The following is a 21,373-nucleotide window of genomic DNA, read 5'->3' as shown; positions in this document are numbered from 1 at the left end:
CACCCCCCCCCCCCCCCCCCCCTCCCCCCCATATTGATTTGTGGCAACACTTGCATATTTCTCATAACCAGGAAATTCCCCAAGCCCTCCCCCGGCACTTGACTGCTCGGCAGTGCTCAACCAAGGCGACGAGACGGATCCAAAGCTGACAAGTCATAATAGTGCCTGACCGCTTGTTCGATTCGAAGCTGATTTGAGCAATGGAAGAATGTGGCTGGCTGGGAGCACCGTTGATCAAGGTTGCTTCAGCCGCAGGGCAACGGCATCACCATAAGGCTGGATGCCCTAGCTTCATTGGGCGGCCCAGGGACGATCTGGTCTGGGTCATGCTGCGTGGCTTGCTCGGAGAGGGTGACTGGGCGTTAGCGCTTCGAATATCCTGCTTTCGGCACCACCCAACCCCATGTCTACCGCACTATGGGCATGCAAGGAGCCGCAAAACTCGGGACCGTAGGATCATGAAGTTTTCCATTGCGCTCTGAATCCCTGTCAGAGGAGCGCCATCTGAGCCAAGCCAGCCAACTCCCTCTCTCGGGGAGCGGCATTTCATTACGAAAATGTAGGTCTGCATTCTGACGAGGCAATGATACAATCGGAAATGGCTTGTGTGACCGTAAAAGCAATCTGGGTGGCTTGCTTGGACAGGGAATGGATTGGGAGGGCGGGCCAGCTATTCCGGCACTGTCTGGATCCCGATGCTCAATGCTCATCCAATGCGATTTCTTTGCGGCTCATAGTAGGATCACATGTGGAGGCGATCAAGCATCCATCGGTACACCCAGAACTGGTATGTCTAGCCGGCGAGCTGTCTCGACGTGAGCCCAGTCTCAATTCTCGAGCAGCGTCACAGGCGCCTCGGCCGTTGTTGCACGACATCTATCCGGAGAAAAAAAGAGGAATGGAATTCGTTCACATCCAATGTATCACTCACCAAGAAAAAGCTAGCTGCAACACCTTTTGTGCTCCCATCAAACTCCAAACGGCTTTGTACCTCCATACACAGTCCACCCAATGCCCATACACAGTGCGATTCGGGCTGGGTTGTTGATGCCTTTTTCACGCTTATGCATGGGAAAGAAGCGTCTGTATCTCGATGGAGCAGGATGTGACCCCAGAGAAGGAAGAAGAAAAGAAACCCAATTCGGACTGTCTCCTCCGACTGCCGGCCAGGTGCCCGTCGAGGCTCCAATTGGTCCAGTGAGGAGATCGGCGTCTGTCGCCTGGACTTGCACGCAGGGGACAGCAAATCCAGCATGGACGTGTTGGCAAGGGAAGGAAAGGGACTCGAATCGCGTGAGTGATAGGTTCGACCACGGGGAGGCGATTCTTATTCGTAATAGCCGCGTTTGTCCCGTCCCAAGTTGCAGGGGCACGACGCAGATACACGTTCCCCGGGTCTGGGGTCGCAGGCGTTTGGCAGATCAAACATGAAATATTGGTCGATCACCATCTCAAAGAGGGAATCGACCGTGGGGCTAAAATCAGCCGCAGCATCGTGGAGTGCATCATGAAGCTGCAGGCTTTCGGACGATCACCACGCCTGAGGCAATCATTTCGAACTGCCCTTTGTCCCTCGTCCTTTGTTTGACCGACTCACCACAACCTGGAGACCTGGAGTATGCCACACTCGCTAGTGAACGTGTCTTCTTCAAAGTACTCAACACAGACAATCAAAGCGTCATGAACTTGTTTGGTGAAACAGGCTTTTACAGGTCATGGGAAAGCTCTGGTCCGTTCATCCGAAAAAGCAGCCGACGAAAGGATGAGGAAACATGACAGTGCATCATGCGCGAAGGGGTGCCATTCATCTTGCATTCAACCCACACTAGCAAGGCAATTGATTGGCAGAGCCAGCCACATATGTTGAGTTGATGTGCAGGTGGCCTCGGCGAGACCTCGCTCGCTCATTTGTGCCATCGAGGCACATTCCCCTTCTTGATGTGTGTCATGGCCTGGCTATTTGCAGGACATAGAACAAGGGTATAGTCATATGATAATGATTACCGAAGCAGATTGACTCTCGACAAACCTCTTGGCGACGCCACCCTCGCGCCGCTGGGTTGCTTCGACGGCATGTTCCAGTCAATACACAAAGTGCCGATCATACTCTCCACCTGGCCAAGTACGGTCCCGAGGCTTTGGTGGTAACGGCTTGTCCCGTTTCTATGGGTCTTGCAACGCTTGTTGGGGCAGCGGTGCCTGATAATCCTTCGACCAATCTCCACGCTGGACCCGTTCCTATCCGTGAATGCACGCATGAGAGCGCCCTCGCGCCCAGACTCGCCGCTCAGGTACCAGCAGGGGGGCTCGTGGAGCCTGGAATCATGAATGAGCTGCCTCGTGCGTCGAACACGACATCTCCTTCGCGCCACAGCCGTCATCATGCTGCCCCTTTGTGAGGTTTGCCCAAGCAGCGGACCCGATTATAAGGCACAGAAACGTGAAGGGCCTGCCTCTGACGTCTATGGCTTTATGAGCCCCTGAGTTCTGGTCCTACGTGTGCCTTCGTGACCGTGGTGTAAGATCTCAAATCTTCTTGGGAAGGGTCATTGATAGGCCCGAGCGAAAGAGATCAACAATGTGAAGCAGCCACGGATACGCGCAGCATGGTCTACAATCCACTTCAGCCTTCAGCTCGGCCATGTAGTCGCGGAGTGGAGCAGTGGTGTGCAAGTGTCAAGGTTCTGTGCCGTTTCTCTTGATGATCTTCATGATGATTTCCTCATCAAGAAGTCGAGAGGTCTTGGAGCCATGTGCCTAACAGGCTCCACGCCCAGAAATCAACCTTGGACTTGTACTACAAACCATCGAGGTAGTCACTGGCGGCACAGGCGTGATGATGATTCATTGGTACGCTGAACAGGATCATCGGAACCGAGGATCATCTTTGGGAAATGGTTACGTCGATCATCATGAGACATCGAGGGTGCATTGTTGGAAGCCTTGAATTCTCAATGTCAACTCCATCTTCGACAGTCATAACGACGCCTGAAAGTCTATATAAACCCCCTTCCTCTCCCACCATGGTCATCCAGACTTCTCTCTCCTCATCCAGCATCAGCACCAGCTTCAGCATCCAAGACTCCAACCAGCCCACCTTCAAACACTTTCACTTCTCTCTTCGAAGTCAAACTTCCTACCCTCAAATCAAAATGCAGTTCTCCAAGACCCTCGCTATCCTCGCCGCCGCCGTGGCCGTCAGCGCTGCTCCCTCTCCCAACGGCTCCACCAGCCCCAAGTGCACCAACGACAACTCGAAGCAAGTCTGCTGCGACGGCCTGCTCGGCGGCATCCTCTGCACCGTCTCCATCCTCGGCGGTTCCTGCTCTGGCAGCTCCTACTGCTGCGAGACCAACAGCGCTGTCGTATGTTCTTCCCCAGTCTAGCAAAAGGCATATGGCGGATTATCAAGAAACAAGTACTAACTATGTCTAGGGTGCTCTTATCAACATCAACGCTCTCAACTGCGTCAAGCTCGGCTAAGCGTGTTTTTCTCGAGAGATCCAGCTTGCCAATTCTTTGCGCTCGGAGTCAAAAGCGTATGGGACAGGAGTCTGGAGCTGTTGCTTGCTACTACCCGCTGCTCTCGCGATGTTGTTGCTTGCAGTATTGGGGGGATACCAACGCATGGGATTCACTTCTTCTTTTCTGCAAAGTCCTGAGGCCTCGGGAACTTGTCACTCTCTTAGTTCTTGTTTTCCAGCTTCTTAGCTTTAGTTTATTCTTCTAACCTGACTTATTCCCTGAACAGCTGATCCCATTCTGTGCTGGCGTAATACTCATTGACATCTGTGGCATTGACATCCCTAAAATCAAATGAGATTCTTGTATCTTCTTCAGTGGGCAAGAGAACTGTAAACCCGAAAAGACCCGGTCTTACAATGCAGACTGGTAAAACATGTGAAAATCACATGTATAAATGTGACCAATCAAGCTACGGCATTTAAGGTCTGATGCAATTCTTGGGTTGGTGGATAATATCCTCAAACCAGTCAAGTAGGACTTGGTTCTGATAGACAGTCGCACCAATCGCACAATGCTCGCCGGCCCCGTCAATAGCCTCGAACTGGTGGTATGTGGTCATGCCGCCGATGTGATCTGCCAGCTCTTTGCCCTGGCCGAGGAAGAAACCGTCAAGCTGGGCATCTCCCACGAAAACCGGTGTCGTGATCTTGTCTGTTAGACCAGTCAGGTTGTATGCTTGAGCCTTGGTCATGAACTCGAAGGGTGTCTTGGCCTTGAGAGCCCAAGAGCCTTGCTGTACACCCCATCGGAATGAAGTCACAGTAGTCGGGTCGGCGATGACCTTGCTCAGGATGGCATTGAACTTCTCAGCATCGCCGGAGGAAAAGATCTGCTGGAGCTCCTCGGGGAGATGTTTAAGGATAGACTGTCCAAAGTCGTATATGCCATCAACGGCCATAATAGCAGCCGCACGGTGGTCAAACGCCGCGGCCCTGGGCACTAGGTAGCCACCAAATGAGAAGCCCATCAGAGCGATGGCATCGCCGTCAACCTCTGGCCGCTCGAGGGCGTAGTCTATGACAGGAGAGACGACTTTCTCCCACTCTGGGATGAAGCCAAGGTTCTGCTCGCGACGCACAGTTGGCTGTCCGGGCCCCTCGTAGGCGATGAAGTTCATGCCGCGCTGGAGAGCGGCTTGGCCAATTACGTGATACATCTCCTCCTGCGAGCCGTCGTAGCCGTTGCACGCAATGAGAGTGGGGCGTCGTCCGGGCAGGCCGGTGCCGAAGAAGATTGCCGGGATGTCAAAGCCGCCGTCCTTGGCGTGGATGGTTATGCGCTCGCCCGGGACCGTCATCAAGGCCATGGCATCGTTGAAAGCCGAGAGTTGCTTCTCCCACAAGGCGTTGATCCGCGGATCGCTCCAATTACCGTGGAGGAAGAAGTCGGCCGACCTGTAGTAGTTCGAAAGCTTGAAGAGCGCATTGCGTGCAGAGACAGGGTGCCGACGTGGATCAATAGCACGTGCGATCTTCTCGGCGCGGAGGGCAAGGTTGTTGAAACCGTTGTAGAAGCTCTCAAAATCGCCTGGCTCAATCTCTTTAGCGGCGACAAGCACCTCGCCAATGTCGGCTCCCTCGTACGGCGCCATCGACAGAACACGAAGGATCTCGAAGTTGAAGTCAGCGTCGGTGCTGAGTTGAAACATGGGATTTGTCGCATTATCGCTTCTCTTGAAGCTGGAATGAGGTTTGCTGCTTCTCGGAACGGCGGATGCCTTGGAGTGCGTCAGTGACTTGGTGTGAACCAATATCTTGAGTAGTAGCAAGACTTACCACGCAGAGACTGGCAGTGCCAAAGATAAGGAAAATTCGAGAGATTCTCATGTTGCTTGGGGGGGCTAGCTTTCAAAGATAGAGGTTAATGGCTGATGATGTAGTTGTTATTACGAGTGTTGGTTTGGATCTCTTGTTTCCAGTGCCATCAGAGGGGGGTTGAGGAGCCTGTATTTATGCTGAACTGTCCCAGCATCCTCTTCATCCCGGCCATCTTTGCAATGAAGTCCATGTTTTCCGAGTGCGAGATGACGCATGTCGATGGTCCGGCCGCAGTCAGATGAATGAACGGAAGACGAATGCTGTACTGAGAAGGGACCAGTGTCGGCTCAGCCCTATCGGCAACTCCACATGCCCAGCTCGTTCTCGTTTAGATGGGTCCCATCCACAGCGAGTGAGAAGCATGATTGGTGTTGTCCGCAACTCTCCTCAATCTTAAATCTTATTTGTATCCGCCGACCCCGATCGACCATCCTTCACCCCACCCCACTACCGAGATCTCTTCCGAATGCGAATGAGTGCTGGCATTTTCTTGGATGCTAGTATTTGCCGATGGTGTAAAGGGTATCCTCGCCAGTAACTTGTTCGTCCGGCCGACTTAGGAATACCTCGCACCAAGGCGGCCATCATGTATGAGCATTCTTGAATGAGCAGCACAGGTTGAATTGATACGTGTGTTGGATGAAAGTTCGATATTGCTTGGAGAGTGTGACTTGATCTTCAATGAATGCCATAGTTAAGTGAGAAGCCTGCTTGAATTGAACTCTATGGCCAAATTACGTCGGCCGTCGGCCATTTGCCAGGGGTGCCCCTCATCACATCTGGGAAGGAATCAACATTCTCGACTAATAACAGCGGCTCTCTCAGCATGGTCCGCCACTCTCGAGGCAGATATTCAGCTATGGCATGGACTTCATAAACACCAGTCATGCCCACATACCACAGTCCCCGAAGGACAAGTAGCATGGCGAAGTAGTGTGCTAGGATGACCAGGGCTCGGGGTCGCCGCTCGGCTACCAGGTCAAAGAACTTGTCATCCAAGAGCACTGGAAATATAACCAGTTGCCGAGCTACGCCAGCAGGCAAGACATTGTGATATCTGAACCTCCAAATGTCTCCAACACAACTCAGCGCAGTCTGGTATGCGCGGCAGACCTCAGCGTCCCAGGGCTCAGCAAGACCGTGGGGCTCCTGCTTGCGGAGAAGGTGTTGGAACTCGTCAAGATGACGGAGATTGTCCCTGTCTTCCCGATACTGGTTGGTGAAAGATGTCATCCTGCAGCCCACCGAGTCTGGGTTGTCTTTAGCCAGGAACATGGCGTTTGCAAACATGAGACGCGTAGCCCCCGTCATCCGCAGCCAGTCGACCGGGGGAGTATAAGGGCTCAACGGGCGGTACCGTAGCTTCATGAAGCTGTGAATCCGGAGCGCGCTAGAGGTAAGGCACGCAGAATCCACATTGGTCACACTCAGGTTGCCGACATCCCTGTTGTGCTCGTGGATGGCCATGTCAAGGTATGTTGAGACATGCTCCCTGGCGACGTCGTCGGTCATCCCCGATTTGTAAAGCATATGCAGGGCCGACAGGAGATAGATGCTATAGAGCACCGCATCGGATTCGAAGGCCAGGCGACAAATCTCCGGACCCCAAATGTCTTGGGAAGCAGAGTCGACGGGCAGCGACGGGCCTGTCTCCGCTGTGTAGTGATAAAACAGGCGTAGTTCGAGTTTCCGGCGGGCTTCGGTTTCCGGGAGAATGGACAATGCCCCGGAATTCTGGTCTTGTCTAGTCCGAGTTGGAGACTCTAGGTTGTTTGCTTCGGCGGGCTGTCCGTAAATGCACTCTAGATCTAGCCTCGTGCAATTGCCGCACTTTGGCTTAGTTTCATCGCACTGTATACAGGTGGACGGCGTCGGCGTCAGCGAGGTGGACAATGCCAATATCGGGCACTGGTCTGTAGAGGTTGCATCTGTACCTTTACCCGCCGGGCCCTGCATTTCTTGCAGCCAGTCCGACACTTTCTGTGGAACAACTTGGCATGGCGTGGTTTAGGGGGCGGCTGGTCCCCGTCGCTGGCAGTCCTGGTTGGAGAAGCAGACATGACCTTTAGAATCTGATGGATACTGACTTGTGTGTTCTGCGGATTTGAACGAGAACGAGGAGAGGAATCAGCTCTAGAGAGATTATGTCAAAGCTGCATTTTAAGGCCCACCGACTTAATGGATGACGCTAGGTAATGTGCGTGTATCTGACCATGCGGAATGCGAATGCGGTTGTGGCTCAGCCAAACGAATCCTACCAATGGCCCACCCAAACCTCAAAAAAGAACGTCGAGGATCAAAGGAGATGGCCTGCAAAAGCGAAGGCGGCCGTCGTGTTGTCTGGCCGCCAAGTCGCTTTCCCCAAGCACCTCGCAAATTAGGACGATGCTCTGTGATCAACACCATCAGAACAGGACTCGACAGATGATTTAGCAAAGATTCGAGTTGGAGGAGCATCAAACAACCCTGTACTTACCGTAGTTGAACAATCTTGGTGTCTGGCTCCGAGCGCAAGTTTGTTGGTTAACAGTCATCAAATTAACTCGATAATGAGCACCCCGAGGTTCGCTACCAACGTTAACGACTCTAATCCTCTCAAAATACAGGTACAAAGATACATGTCATCTGCGTCAAGGCTTGCTGAATTCTTGTCTCGAATTTGCCAGAACTTGCAAAGCATCGCAACTCGAACGGCTCATTCTCTACCATCATCAAGACTTACATTTATCCGACGCATCTTGACAACACCAAAGTCCTCGTATTGTCACCGCCAGAATGGAGTTCTCTCTTGTGCCCAGTCTAACCAGCATCAATGACCTGACCATCGCCAGCACACCGCTTCTCAACTCCCGCAGTTCGCGGAGAATGGCTACGGAAGATGCACACTACGACGAGAGCAATGGTACCATTTCACAGTCGGACGGCATAAGCGACCTCACAGCATCAGCAACTCATCAACCTGTGCCAAATCGCTCGGGATTGACCAACTACTATCACCAACAAGGACAGCGCCACACCTCGGGAGTCTCTGTTCCAGGAAACGCGCGTTCGAGCATGGGCGACGACTCTGTCTCTCCAAGTTCCTCAGGAACCACTTTTCCCCATGAAAGGCCACCGATTCTCCCCGAGTTCTTTACGAGTCCTGTCACCAGGGACAGCACGACCAGTCAGGAACCCAACCAGCCTTCCCAGAGCCTCCACCATCGCCATCCGGGAAGAGACCCAGGAGTTCGACTTGCGCCAGTGGAGATGGTCCTGGATGAGGGGCGCGCGTACCTTGTTCATCAAGGTGGCATGTCTTGCCAGTGCTGCCCGCAAGAGAATGGCCACGCCTGCACTGAGTGCCATGCTCCTAGGACTCTGTACCAGGCATGGCAGCCACTCGAACAGCAGCACGACTACTGGCAAAACCCCGACCTAAGCCTCCCAAGATGGTTCAGATAAGCGTCTACGGCCAAGGTTTGACCCTTACGAAGATCGAAACATGACAGCGCTAACAATTGCGCAGGTTTCTACCAACAAGCTACGTTATGGCATGTTCGGATTCATCTAAGCGGAGTGAACAGTATGTGATATGCTGCCGGAGGGCCTGAATGAAGATGGTTTGAGATTCCTCATACGAGGAAGAACGTAGACAATGTAGACAATGTAGACTGATACTGCCTACAAGGCTATCATATATGCTGAAGAGTGATTATCAATGCGACGAGCGAGGTCATAGGCCCAATTGAAACAAGTTTGTCTAGTCTATATACGTTCGATCTCGGACTACAATAATACAGTCTGTCAACTCTTGAAATCTATGAAGAACTCTGTCTATGCCTTGCCTGAACCTGCCAGTTTCGCGACGATGCTTGCTGCACCATACCGGCCTGGCATCTTCCGGGCATCGACCCCCAAAAGTCGCGCCTTCTCCCGGATTGCTTTGCCCTTATCATCATCGGCAATAACTTGAAGCACAGCATCACTGATGCACTCCCCAGTCCAAGAGAGCGGGATTTCGGAGCATGCCCAACGCCCGATGCCAAGCGGCTCGACCATGGCTGCAAAATTGTACAAGTCTGCCCACAGAGGGAGAACGACATGTGCTACGCCGCCACTGTTGCAAAGGATTAGCAAAGCAGTACACAAAGAAGAACAGGGGGGGGGGGGGGGACAACACTCACAATACACTCTCATGATAGCAGTTTGCCCCCCCGTGATGTACGAAGACAACGACATGCCCGCTCTCCAGGAGCGATGTCGGGTCGACTAAAAGCCAACTCTCTATCTTGAGCCGCCCGTCGGCGATGTAGGTCTGCAGTAACATCATATCTTTGTCTTCATACCCGTCGCCCTTGTTGAGCTTCCACAATACCTGCACGCTGCTCTGATCCAGAATCTGCTTGATAGCATCGGCCATGGCGATTGCCTTGGGCTTGGTGTATTCCACGGTGCTCCCGAGATTGATCAAAACTGTTGGCGCTTGCTCGAGCCATGCGTAGAGCTGGCTGTCTTGCTCTGCAGCTGTGGCCACCGATAAGACGATCGGGCCTACTTCTGAGACGTTTTGGGGGATAAAGTCTAGAGGCACATTGGCTCCTTGCATCGACGGAAAGATGATGGGTGTGTCTTTCCGATACAGCTTGAGGATATCAAACGAATCGGTCAGGCCGTGTTGTTCGAAATACTTCCTCTTCTCCTTCAGGCCTTTCATATTCAATGCCTTGGAAACGAGTCGGAATGCGAGGTACATGTTAGTTGGGACCTGAGACCAAGGCACTGGAAAGGATATTCCTGAGCCGACACTGCCGTCAGGACATATTAGAACGAGTCTCTTGCAGGGACGGGAACACATGATCATGACCCTTACACTGGGTATTTCCAAAAGAAGCCGCCGCGAGGCTGAACACCTGTAAACATGTCCAGCGGCTCGTTGGGAGAGATGACTGCATGCAGCCTGTTGTTCTGCCGGGCAGCGTCCATGGCAATCACGAACTGGTGGTCGAGAACGACAACGGCGGGGTCAATCCTGTGGATCAGCGCCGTCATCTCGCGATACAAGTCCATGTATTCCTCGGCGGGCCATGGCGAGAGGTACAGCTCCATCCTGCCACAGAGTTCATCGATGCCCTGCAACCCGGGAGGGCTGCTATGGGCCTCGCTGCTGTTGTCGCTCAATCTCTCGGCGAGGATATCAATATAGTCCCGGCCAGACGTGAGTGCGTGAAAGTCTATGGCCTGTGCGCCCTGCCGCTTAGCTATCGCCAGTTGGGATAGGCGCTGGACCTTCTTCTCGAGGAGGGGAAAGGACGCATAATGCTGTTTGATGCCAGGATGGCGCTCAAGCAGGGCCTGGGAGGTGGCCAAGTGGACATTTGAGAACCCATGATGCGGCAAGACGATGAACAAAACGGTGTTGTTTGCGCCCTGCACTGGCGGAGTGTAAATTTCTTCCCCTTGGCCCCCTGACCGATTCGCGACAAGCAGGGCGACAAGGGCCAGCAAGATCGCTATCGCGGCGGAGAAGCCGCGAGCTGACAACATCACCTGCGTAGGGCACCGATCCACAGGGTATCTGCAAACAGTGGCGGACGAGAGGAAATGGTCAGGGAACGACTGACAATCAACAAGTCGGGAACAGAAAACAAGCCATCGCATTTGGGGATGGGTTTTATAAGGCTGAGACATACGTAGCTAGCACGAAGGATCCGTCCGTTGGTGGTGAGATTTTAGTCCTCGCTTGAGGGTCATCGTGGTGGACAAGCTTGCCAGACGAATCCTCCGCAATCTCTCAATCTGCAATAAACGATGGGACTCGAAAGAACTTACCTACCAAGGGTAGTCCCGCGAAGCAATAACCTTATCTCACCCATGAATTCGCGTTGTGGCGCTGCTTCGTCGTGTCGTGTTTGGCCGCAGAGCGACTTTGCCCTCCTGCCCAAGGCGCTGTATCCTAATTCTCAAGGCTCAGCTTGCCGAGAATGTTCGGCTGGAGTGCAAGATCGGCGCCGAGGCGCATCCCTTCCGATGAAGTCATCCCGGCCTTTGCGCTGGACGACACATCGGCGAACCGCGGCATCATGCTGAATTGGACCCTGCACTTCGATGCTGTTCTCGATGCTGAGAAGCTCAGGAGCTCTCTGGAGGCCCTCCTGAGGACTGGCGACTGGAGGAAGATAGGTGGCAGGCTCAGACTTGATGTACCGTGATAACCCAAGCGCGTTCTGCATAACGAGTGATTGACACCGGACTAGGCCGGCGGCAAACTGGAAATACACGTCCCTACAATCTTCACGACTGAGCGCCCTGCCTTTCGGTACAGACACACTTCATACGACATCAAGCTCAGTGAACATCCTATTGTGTCACGCATCCCAGTGGCCACCGCCAACCCTTGGAGCCGGCCCATTCTCACCAACTTTGCTGAACCGGATGTGACCGACCTTGATGAGCTCTTGTACTCCGACCTCCCCCAGCTTGGCCTTCACGTACTCTCCTTCACCGATGCGACACTTGTTGACCTGATTTGGCCTCACACCATGTCGGACGCGATGGGCTGTCATGATCTCCTCAAGAACTGGTGCCATGTTCTCGCCGGCCGGGAGGACCAAGTTAGGCCCTTCCTGGGGTACCGCACCGACCCGCTCGAGACGATGCTCGCGCTTTCCGAGACCGATTGCGAGCCTTGGGCGCTACGCGACCTGGTTCTCAGCGGCGTGGGCGTGGTCATATTCGCCATCCGCTTCCTGATTGGCATACTGTGGCACCCGTCTACGGAGCAGCGCATCATCTTCTTTCCGGAGCGCACCGTGACAAACCTCCGGCAGCGCGCCACCGCCGAACTCGACGCCGGCACGTTTCTCAGCGACGGGGACGTGCTGACGGCGTGGTGCACACGTGTGGCGACGGCCGACAGCAAGCGGCCGGTCAGCGCCATGAACGTGGTGGAGATGCGGTCGCGGGCGCCGGCCGGCGTGTTTGACCTTGGTGGCGCCTACGTGCAGAACCTAGTTTTCCCGGCCTTCACGACGTTCAGGGGCGGCGTGGTGCACGAGGCACCGATGGGCGAGATGGCCCTCGCCATCCGGCGGTCACTGGCGGCGCAGGTGGCTCCGGGCCAGGTGGCGGCGGCGGCGCGGACGATGGCGCAAAGGACGGGGCGGCAAGGGGAGGGCAAGCAACCACCCGTCGTGGGCGATCCAAGCGCGCAGCTGGTCGTCTTCTCCAACTGGATGAAGGGCAAGTTCTTTGAGGTGGCCGACTTTGGTCCTGCCGTGGCCAAAGGCGGCGACGGCAGTAGTAGCGGCACGGGAAGACCCGTCTACATGCAGGTGATGATGCTGGGCAAGACGAGCCTGGCGGTGCGCAATGTCTTCAATTTCCTCGGGAAGGATGCCGCAGGGAACGTCTGGGCAAATGCAGTCCTGACGTCTGCAGTCTGGAGGAGAGTGGATGCAGAACTGGCGGTTCTGGGATATGCCAGCACTTGAGCGGTCTCTGTTCCGTACCTAGGTAAATCCGATAGCTAGACGCACGGAATTCTAGGCTGGTTAGTGATCATCGATGATCAAAAACCCTCTCGACATCAAAGGTCGAGCCCACTCTGATCAGAGAGTTAAAGCATCCATTGATGTATGAATGTGGTCAGGCGTGAAATGCTCCTGCCCCACACTTAATCCTTGGGAGTTTGGTCCCCTCGATCAATCTCGACCCCGCCAACTTTCTTAACTCACTAGAGGGTGGGCGAAATCTCCTTTTCCACTTGACCGCCTCCATTGCGAAACCACATTCACCAAACGACAGAGGCAGGACTGGTATCTCGCCCCCAATTCGTCAAGGCACAAGTTGAGCATAGCATCGTCGACTGTTCCCACTTGCCTTGAACCATGGCAGACACCAAGGTCTACCGGGCCAGCACCACGGCCCCGGTCAACATCGCCGTCGTCAAGTAAGTCAGGATGCTCCACGCCCCGGCCCTCCCCCTTCGCGCGTTGTGTCTGCGAGCAGAGTCCTGACCTATGGTTCCTTTCTGCACTCTAGGTACTGGGGGAAGCGAGATACCAAGCTCAACCTGCCGACCAACTCGTCCCTCTCCGTCACCCTCGCCCAGTCCGATCTGCGCACCCTCACCACCGCATCCTGCTCCTCCTCCTACCCCTCCGAGCAGGGCGACACCCTCCTCCTCAACGGCGAACCCTCCGATGTCTCGGGCGCACGAATCCAGGCCTGCTTCCGCGCCTTGCGCGCCCGCCGCGCCGCCCTCGAGGCCACCGACTCATCCCTCCCCAAGCTCAGCGCCATGCCCCTGAGACTCGTCTCCGAGAACAACTTCCCGACCGCGGCTGGCCTGGCCTCGTCGGCCGCCGGGTTCGCCGCCCTGGTGCGCGCCATCGCCAACCTCTACGAGCTCACCGACAACCCTTCGCAGCTGAGCCTGATCGCCCGCCAAGGGTCCGGCTCGGCCTGTCGCAGTCTGTTCGGCGGTTACGTGGCGTGGAGGATGGGCCAGGCCGCGGACGGCAGCGACTCCCTGGCCGAGCAGGTGGCGCCGGCGTCGCACTGGCCCGAGATGCGCGCCCTCATTCTCGTCGTGTCGGCGGCCAAGAAGGACGTCGGCTCCACGTCGGGCATGCAGCAGACCGTGGCCACGTCGAGCCTCTTCCAGCAGCGCGTGCGCGAGGTGGTCCCCGCCAACATGGCCAAGATGGAGAAGGCCATCCAGGACAAGGACTTTGGGGCCTTTGCCGAGGTCACGATGCGCGACTCCAACTCGTTCCACTCCACCTGCTCCGACTCGTATCCTCCCATATACTACATGAACGACGTGTCGCGGGCGGCGGTACGGGCGGTCGAGGCCGTCAACGAGGCCGCTGGCAAGACCGTGGCTGCGTACACATTCGACGCCGGCCCGAACGCCGTCATCTACTACCTCGAGAAGGATGCCGAGGCCGTGGTTGGCACCTTTGCTGCTGTCGTCGGCGGTGCTAGCGGGTGGAAGGAGGGTGCCACGTCATTGAAATCTGGCATCGCTCTGAACGAGACGGTGGCTTCCATCTTGAAAGAAGGAGTCAGCAGGGTCATCATGACTGGCGTTGGCGAAGGTCCGGAGAAGACGGATATCTTCCTGGTCGAGGAGAACGGAGAGCCGGCGAAGCGGTGAGACTGAGGCTAGCCCTGGGTGCAGGTTCGCTAGATACAAAAAAAAAACTGATACCTATATGATTGATACCAGCTGTGCTCTCCTGTCATCTACGCCTCGTAGATGAAGGTTTGCTTTATAAATGGATGCTTCTGGTTTTATGGTAAAAGTAAAGTACCTCAAAGAGGGGATGATCAGCGACTACAAGGTACAGGTGGACTTCCCCAGAGGGTTGGAGAAAGCAGTCGGCCTAAATTTAGTGAATGGGCCGCCAACCCCAATGGAGATTCCCGTTATGGCGGGCGCTACATCACGCTAAGGGGGAGGCAGAGCCTCTTAATTTCAGTGGGGTGGTACAGGCGGCACAGGCACAGACAATGCTCCATCCGGGGACAAACTGGTCAATCTTAAGCTCAACACTGCACTTGTGAGACGCGTCAAGCAAGTGCAGACCAAGCACATGGGAGTCGCCTTCCACTCATCCCCATCTTGACTCTCTTCTCAGTTCGGTCTGCGTGCCAACATCGAACCCCTTCAGTCTCTGCGTGAGAACACCATCAAGGTCCTGTCACCTAAGCTCCATCCTCCCTTTCAGATTGTGGACCCTTCATCTTTACCCTGCATCACTCATCTCCATCTCACCTTGAGCGCCGCAGCATTCCACGGCTTCCCCTCTCACCATCCCGTTCAGGTTGGCCCTTCCTTTACCACCCTCACTTGACAGATCTATCAGAAGCCCTACCTGGCCTGCAGTTACTCAAACACCTTCCAGGCAAATGTCACCAGGAGCAGCAACATGAGCACCATCTGCGACATTGACCAGGCCGGTAATGTGGTCTGCACATATACCGAGTCTGAGAAGGAGGGCATCAACGTGGTATGTCTCAAGCAAGGGCGCCTCGTAGCTGAGCGGCCATCAGAGCCTTCACTCGTTCGTGCTGCTGACCTTGGCTACAGGACAAAACCAAGGTCCCCCTGGGCAAGGCCATCTTCTACGCCTTCCTGCCTGCCGGCTTCCCCCACAGCGTCACAGATGACTACCTCTCCTACCAGCTTTTTGATTCCCTGCAGGCATTCTCTTCTTCCATCGCCTCCCTGCTTGCCAACCGTGCTGTCCTCGAGGGTCTAGGCGTCGGCAATGCCGACCAGTCTCCCACAGCCGCACTCGTTCTCCAGATCATCCAGGACACCTTCTCCCGCTTGGCCACCATCCTCTTTGCCCATCGTATGGGACAGGCCATCGAGCCCGAGGCCAAGTCCTACCGGTTCATGGCCGACATCTTCAACGACTGCTCGCTCTTTCTGGATCTGCTCTTGCCGATCCTTCCGCTCTTCCCCAAGATCACCGTCATGGTGACCGCCAGCATCCTCCGGTCCCTGTGCGGCGTGTCTGCCAACGCGAGCAAGGCCAGTCTGTCGGCTCATTTTGCCAAGGTGGGCAATCTCGCAGAGCTGAACGCCAAGGAAGCGTCTCAGGAAACTGTCGTGAGCCTCGCCGGCATGCTGACTGGCACTCTCGTCGTCCACATGGTCAAGGACAAGAAGGCCGTGTGGTGCTGGATGGTGACCTTGCTGGGCATCCACCTCTACATGAACTACCGCGCAGTCTCTGCTGTCAAGATGCTCACCCTGAACCGGCAGCGAGCGACGATTGTGTTCCGGGAATATCTGGAGCACGGCAAGATTGTCACTCCCGAGCAGGCCTCGAGACGGGAGAGCATCCTTCTCAAGGGCCGTGGCCGCCTGTGGAGCAAGAGCGGCGACTATGAGGGCACCTGCGAGTTCGGCACCTACGGCGACGTCATGAACTGGAATCCCTGGGGATACCACCGCTACGTCTTCGAGACGGAGACGTACTACATGGGTATCTGGCACTGGCGAGCTAGCTTCTACATCCGCATCGCCATGAAGGAGGGCAGCGACGACGTCCATGGTCCACTACTGGCCTGGTTCGATGCTGTGACCCACGCCTACCACTTTGACCAGGCTCTTAAGGACGGCCTGGACAGCCACTATGAGAGCGAGGGACACCACGGCTACATCACGCAGGAGACCAAGGATACTGTCCTTGGTGCGCTGCGCTCTGCCGGCTGGGACGTCGACAACAACCAACTCGAGACCATGTCTCCTGTCCGCGTTCGCGTGGGTGAATCCAAGAAGGGCATGTAGACGACTTCCATTTGATCTCCTCTTTCCTTCCTTCGCCGTTCAATGCTCTTCCTGTTCCACTTCATGTCTCTTTTCAGCCACGACGACGTGTTTTCTTCTTACCAACCATTCATGTTCACCATTGCTGACACCATCTCAACTCAGCCTCTCTGGCATCCGAGAAGGATCCCGGCCGGACACACCTGGGTGGATTTCATCATCCTGGCCAGCAGGCTGCCAAGAAGGACTAGGCTACCGGCTGTCCCAGATACCTAGATGGAATACGGACGGAGTTCAGGCGTTTGCGAAGGAACTAAAGAGGCGCAGCCCTCATAGGGGCGTTATTTTGGTCTGCTTTTGGTCGCGACAAAGTATGAAGTGGGATTTGTACAAGAGATACCTCGAGAGCAGCACATGCTGCAACTACGGAACTGGCTGGTGCCATCCTACCATGTGCCGTGCTTCCGCATCTAATTAAACCTTCCATTAAGCTTTTTAAACCTCTCTTTCAACAAAGAACGCCTTCCCATGGTCATGCATATGCTAATCCAGATTCTCGTACACCAACCCTGGCAAATATCGCCTTTGGTTCCGCCATTTGTGCTCTCCAGATGGTCCACCTCTTTGTGTTCATTATCATTTTTAGACGAGCCCGAATCCTTTGAGGAAGCGCATCTTGACGCCCTCCCAGCTGTTGAGTTTTGGACGCACGTCGAGGTAGAAGCTGACCTGCTGGCCGGCTGCGTTCTTGCGCCCCTCATAGAAGTCGATTACGTAGTCGACCTTGGTGCCGCAGCGGTCGACGACCCAGTCGTGCCGGTCAAAGGGCGCGGTGTAGCCGAGCAGCGTGTTGATGCGCGCCTTGGGGGTCATGTTGCGGCTGTCGCCCATGAAGGAGTGGAGCTTGGGGCCGCCGCATCTGTCGGGGGAGAAGGGGCCATGTGGTCAGCCTTTATTGTCAAGAGGAGAGAGGAGGAAAATAATGAAAAAGAAAAGCAATCATAGAACGTACTGGCCAGGTCCGGTCCCTGTGTAGGGCGCCTCCCACTCCTTGATCTGCTTCCATGCCCGCTCGTTGACGGCGTTGTGGATGGGGACAATGGTGGCCATGTCGGCCGTGCGCGCCGAGTCGTGGCCCTTGCGGCGCATGGCGTCGAAGAACATCTTCTCGGACGGGTAGATCCAGTTGCCCGAGGCCTTGTCGGAGCCCGTCTCGGCCTCGTGGTTGGCGGGGCAGGCCGAGGGCCCCGTGTCCTCGGTGCGCGGGATGGACGAGATCTCGCGGGACTCGGAGAGGGAGCCGCCGCCGCTGCTCGGTATCCTCGGGTGGTTGGGCGGGAGGGCCCCGGCAGCCGCGGCGTGTGGCGATGTGGAGGAGGAGGAGGAGGTTGCGTTTTGCGCCTGCTGCAGCCAGGCCTCTCGGGATTTGTGGTCGACTGGGCAGACTGCGGGCGCGGCAGCGCCGACTGCGCTATTGGGCGCCGTGTGCTTGCTTTCCGCCATGTTCGCCGTGTTCGAGCTGCGTGATGTCGTCGTGCGGGAGGCGGTCGCGCTGCTCCGGTGCGGTTGTTCGGCTGTCGCGGCCGCGGTGGCAGCGATGCTGCTGGGCTCCGTCTTTTGGTCGAGGAGGGCAAGATCTACCAGATCCTGGTTCATTTTGAACCCATCCTTGCGCGCGCAAAGTCTCTTTGGATATGTCTGGTGGTTCGGACAGGGTGAAAGAACTGGAATTGAGCCTGACTATCGGCGGTGAAAAGGAGATCAGAGATAAGAAGTCTGGTGATGTTGGTCAAGGGTGATTCCGCTGGGACCATCTGGGGAAATTTTGGGCAAGCGTTGGAGCCATGTCATTGGCGCCAAGTCTGCCGTCTTGTAATTATTGGCTGCCAATAATCCACGGCCAGCTGTCTGTCAGCTGATAATCGGAGCTTGGCTGCCTTCCAAGAAACGCGGGCGTTTTGCCAGCAGATTTGTTACGATACTTTTGACGCCAACCAGAAGAATTGCATTTCACAGGCTGCTCAAAAAGGCCTTGCCGTCATTCTGCGTGCGCTACTTTTCTGATGAGGCGATTGTATCTCTTCCCTCCATGACTATCGCGAAGATTGCTTGCAGATCGATCTACAGGTCATATCCAGCCCCGGAACGAGCGTCACACCGCATCGCATCACATCAGGTCAAAGTAGTGTCCATGTGTGTTTCAAGGTATCGCCAATTTTTGGTATATTGCCATCGAATGGCATTCATTTGACTTAAAAGATAGTCTTTCCTACAAACCAGGGGTATTCCATGAAGCAAACCACTTTCCAAAAGTACTAGACTTCCCTTATATCAGGTGGAGAGACAACCAAAGATGACCGACCGGACCCCTTACTATGCTGCCACTTCATTACCGGGAGAGTCAGTCTTCTCCACGCCGAAATCATGCGTCCATTCCAGCATGATCCCCGAACTTCATCAGCAGCAATTCCCAGTATTGTGAAACGAGTGCGAGAGGTATAATGGTGGTTTAGACAGGCACGGGGTCCTTGTGCTCGGTGTTGTACTTGTCGTGGTCGCTGAGCTCGTTGCGCTCGGCCTTGACGGCGATGTGGCGCTCGTTGTGCGTGCGCCAGGCCGGCGTGCCGACGAAGCGCGTGGCGCCGGGCCGCGTCGTGTCGAAGATCTCCTCGACCTCCTCGAGCGGCTTGTTGGCCGTCTCGGGGAAGAAGAAGAAGACGTGCCAGAACATGCAGAAGCAGAAGACGGCGAAGACGAGGTACGTCCGCCACTTGATGTTGGCGAACGCGGGCGGCACGAAGTAGGCCAGGGCGAAGTTGAAGGCCCAGTTGGACGACGTGCAGAGGGCGACGGCCTTGCCGCGCACGCGCAGCGGGTAAAGCTCTGGGGGGTAGGTCCACGAAACCGGTCCCCAGGTGGGCGCGAACGAGGCGACGAACAGGTAGGTCGACGCGATGACGGCCTTGGCGGGCGGGCCCGTGATAGACATGGACTCCGACTCCGAGGTGAAGGATGCGAGCGGTGGGCCGCCGTAGGTGGCGAAGAGGCCGGCGTTGACGCAGAGCCAGAGGCACATGAAGAAGGCGCCAACCAGGAGGGTCGGGCGACGGCCCCAGCGGTCCATGAAGAGGAGGGCGGGGACGGTCATAACGACGTTGATGACGAACTGGATGCCCGACGGCAGGAGGACGTTGTCGCCGAGGCCGGCCATGGTGAAGACGTAGGTGATGTAGTACATCATGACGTTCATGCCGGTCAGCTGGGACCAAATCTGGCAGAAGACGCCGATCTGGACGCGGTTGAGCATCTTGGGCTTGAGGAGCTCCAGGTAGCTGACGTCGGCGTTCTGGCGCTCAAACTCGACGACCTCGCGGATCTCGGCCAGCTCGCGGGCGACGAAGGGGGAGTTGGGGTCGCCCTTGCCGTGGACGAGGGTCAGAACCGAGTGGGCATCCTCCCAGCGGTCCTTCTTGGCGAGCCAACGGGGCGACTCGGGCAGTACCAGGAGGCCGAGGCCGAGGAGGATGGCGGGGAGCGCCTGCAGGCCCCAGGGGAGACGGAACGAGGCGACGCCGTTGATGAAGGAGCATCCGTAGCAGATGAAGAACATGATGAGGATACCCCAGGTGATGGCCCACTGCTGGAAGCCAATGAGACGGCCACGCTTGGAGGGAGGGGAGATCTCGGAGATGTAGACAGGGACCTGGGCAGAGCAGATACCGACGGAGAAACCCTGTATTCAGGCACACAGTCAGCTCTGCTTGAACAATATTGTGGTTCACAGTCCAGGATTCAGCCAGGGCGGCACTTACGTTGATAATACGGCCAACGATGAGCATAGGGATGTTCTGGGAAGCGCAGGTGATGACGGAGCCAATGACCCTGGACAGACCTTGTCAGTTTCTCGAGAGCAGCTGAGGCGGCGGATTGCGGGTCGACGACACTTACCAGATGACGGCACCGATCTGGATCGAGGTCTTACGACCGAAGATGTCGGAGAGGAACCCAGAGACGAGAGCACCAAGCCAAGAACCACCAGGCATGGCGGCCACGATACCGGCTTGCACGTCAGTCTTGGGGCCTCTGCATTGGCCGAGCGAGGTCAGAGGCTGCTGATTGAAGTAGCATTTGTAGGGTTGCTGGTCGATGATGGCACTCATAGACGAGATATCAAAGCCGAAAAGTCCACCTCCTGCAAAGTGTGGTCAGCAAATGCAACCTCGGTACACCTCGCACGACAACAGACTCGCGCCGAGGACATGGGACCTACCGATGACGGAGATGGCGGCAATGAGGTAGATGTTGCCGAATTCCTTCATTGTGGCGGTTGTTTATAGTCTACTGCTGGACTGTTTCTTGGATATAATGTAAAAGTTGTTCCACGCCTGCGAGGTCAGGACAGACGGATGGTTGAGGGGTAGGCAAGGCAAGCAGGAAGCGGGAGCAGGTTCACGAGAGGGAGGGTAGGGGGAGACGTGCAGATCTTATATCCGCGCTCGAGTACATGGCTCTGCTTCTGCAGGGTGAGCACCTGGAGTGTAACCAGGACTAGGATATCTTGGGAAGCTGGTCTGTTCCCGTGGTGGTCCTCAGCCCGTGTAGGTCAGGCAAGATGGAATACCTGTGTACATGCGCACAAAGGACCGAAGAGAATAAGCTCATGGCGCACCATGCTCCAGTTTGGGTCCGGGACGAGCAAGAACTGGGGGGCCCTCGCAGCTTGGAGCGGCACGATTGGGCGGGGAGGCCAGGTTAGGGATGT

At 55.8% G+C, this 21,373-nt stretch overlaps 9 protein-coding genes across 9 annotated transcripts; 4 read left to right on the top strand and 5 right to left on the bottom strand.

The window, feature by feature from the left end:
- Positions 1-3,023: 3,023 nt before the first annotated feature.
- On the top strand, positions 3,024-3,483 carry E0L32_011549 (uncharacterized protein; the record flags this gene model as incomplete). Its single annotated transcript, XM_031134290.1, has 2 exons — positions 3,024-3,365; positions 3,436-3,483. 2 exons carry the CDS (start codon positions 3,024-3,026, stop codon positions 3,481-3,483), a joined length of 390 nt encoding a protein of 129 aa, XP_031000511.1.
- Positions 3,484-3,943: 460 nt separating this feature from the next.
- On the bottom strand, positions 3,944-5,351 carry E0L32_011548 (uncharacterized protein; the record flags this gene model as incomplete). The annotated part of the gene is made up of 2 exons (XM_031134289.1): positions 3,944-5,242; positions 5,301-5,351. The coding sequence occupies 2 exons, from the start codon at positions 5,349-5,351 to the stop codon at positions 3,944-3,946; spliced, it is 1,350 nt and encodes a 449-aa protein (XP_031000510.1).
- Positions 5,352-6,065: 714 nt separating this feature from the next.
- E0L32_011547 (uncharacterized protein) lies at positions 6,066-6,854 on the bottom strand (the record flags this gene model as incomplete). The annotated part of the gene is made up of 1 exon (XM_031134288.1): positions 6,066-6,854. The coding sequence occupies one exon, from the start codon at positions 6,852-6,854 to the stop codon at positions 6,066-6,068; it is 789 nt and encodes a 262-aa protein (XP_031000509.1).
- Positions 6,855-8,117: 1,263 nt separating this feature from the next.
- On the top strand, positions 8,118-8,786 carry E0L32_011546 (uncharacterized protein; the record flags this gene model as incomplete). Its single annotated transcript, XM_031134287.1, has 1 exon — positions 8,118-8,786. One exon carries the CDS (start codon positions 8,118-8,120, stop codon positions 8,784-8,786), a length of 669 nt encoding a protein of 222 aa, XP_031000508.1.
- Positions 8,787-9,158: 372 nt separating this feature from the next.
- Positions 9,159-10,868, bottom strand: E0L32_011545 (uncharacterized protein; the record flags this gene model as incomplete). Its single annotated transcript, XM_031134286.1, has 3 exons — positions 9,159-9,441; positions 9,671-10,129; positions 10,195-10,868. 3 exons carry the CDS (start codon positions 10,866-10,868, stop codon positions 9,159-9,161), a joined length of 1,416 nt encoding a protein of 471 aa, XP_031000507.1.
- A 437-nt stretch (positions 10,869-11,305) lies between these two features.
- E0L32_011544 (uncharacterized protein) lies at positions 11,306-12,814 on the top strand (the record flags this gene model as incomplete). Its single annotated transcript, XM_031134285.1, has 2 exons — positions 11,306-11,524; positions 11,579-12,814. 2 exons carry the CDS (start codon positions 11,306-11,308, stop codon positions 12,812-12,814), a joined length of 1,455 nt encoding a protein of 484 aa, XP_031000506.1.
- A 396-nt stretch (positions 12,815-13,210) lies between these two features.
- Positions 13,211-16,632, top strand: E0L32_011543 (uncharacterized protein; the record flags this gene model as incomplete). Its single annotated transcript, XM_031134284.1, has 4 exons — positions 13,211-13,272; positions 13,365-14,480; positions 15,217-15,340; positions 15,421-16,632. The coding sequence occupies 4 exons, from the start codon at positions 13,211-13,213 to the stop codon at positions 16,630-16,632; spliced, it is 2,514 nt and encodes an 837-aa protein (XP_031000505.1).
- A 621-nt stretch (positions 16,633-17,253) lies between these two features.
- Positions 17,254-18,267, bottom strand: E0L32_011542 (uncharacterized protein; the record flags this gene model as incomplete). Its single annotated transcript, XM_031134283.1, has 2 exons — positions 17,254-17,530; positions 17,624-18,267. 2 exons carry the CDS (start codon positions 18,265-18,267, stop codon positions 17,254-17,256), a joined length of 921 nt encoding a protein of 306 aa, XP_031000504.1.
- Positions 18,268-19,120: 853 nt separating this feature from the next.
- On the bottom strand, positions 19,121-20,930 carry E0L32_011541 (uncharacterized protein; the record flags this gene model as incomplete). Its single annotated transcript, XM_031134282.1, has 4 exons — positions 19,121-20,344; positions 20,424-20,493; positions 20,560-20,803; positions 20,882-20,930. The coding sequence occupies 4 exons, from the start codon at positions 20,928-20,930 to the stop codon at positions 19,121-19,123; spliced, it is 1,587 nt and encodes a 528-aa protein (XP_031000503.1).
- Between the last annotated feature and the right edge of the window lie 443 nt (positions 20,931-21,373).

This window comes from Thyridium curvatum (genome assembly GCF_004353045.1).
Source record: "Thyridium curvatum strain D216 chromosome Unknown NODE_109_length_111707_cov_65.997051, whole genome shotgun sequence".
Lineage (NCBI taxonomy): Eukaryota > Fungi > Ascomycota > Sordariomycetes > Thyridiales > Thyridiaceae > Thyridium > Thyridium curvatum.
This window is presented reverse-complemented; position numbering and strand designations above follow the sequence as displayed.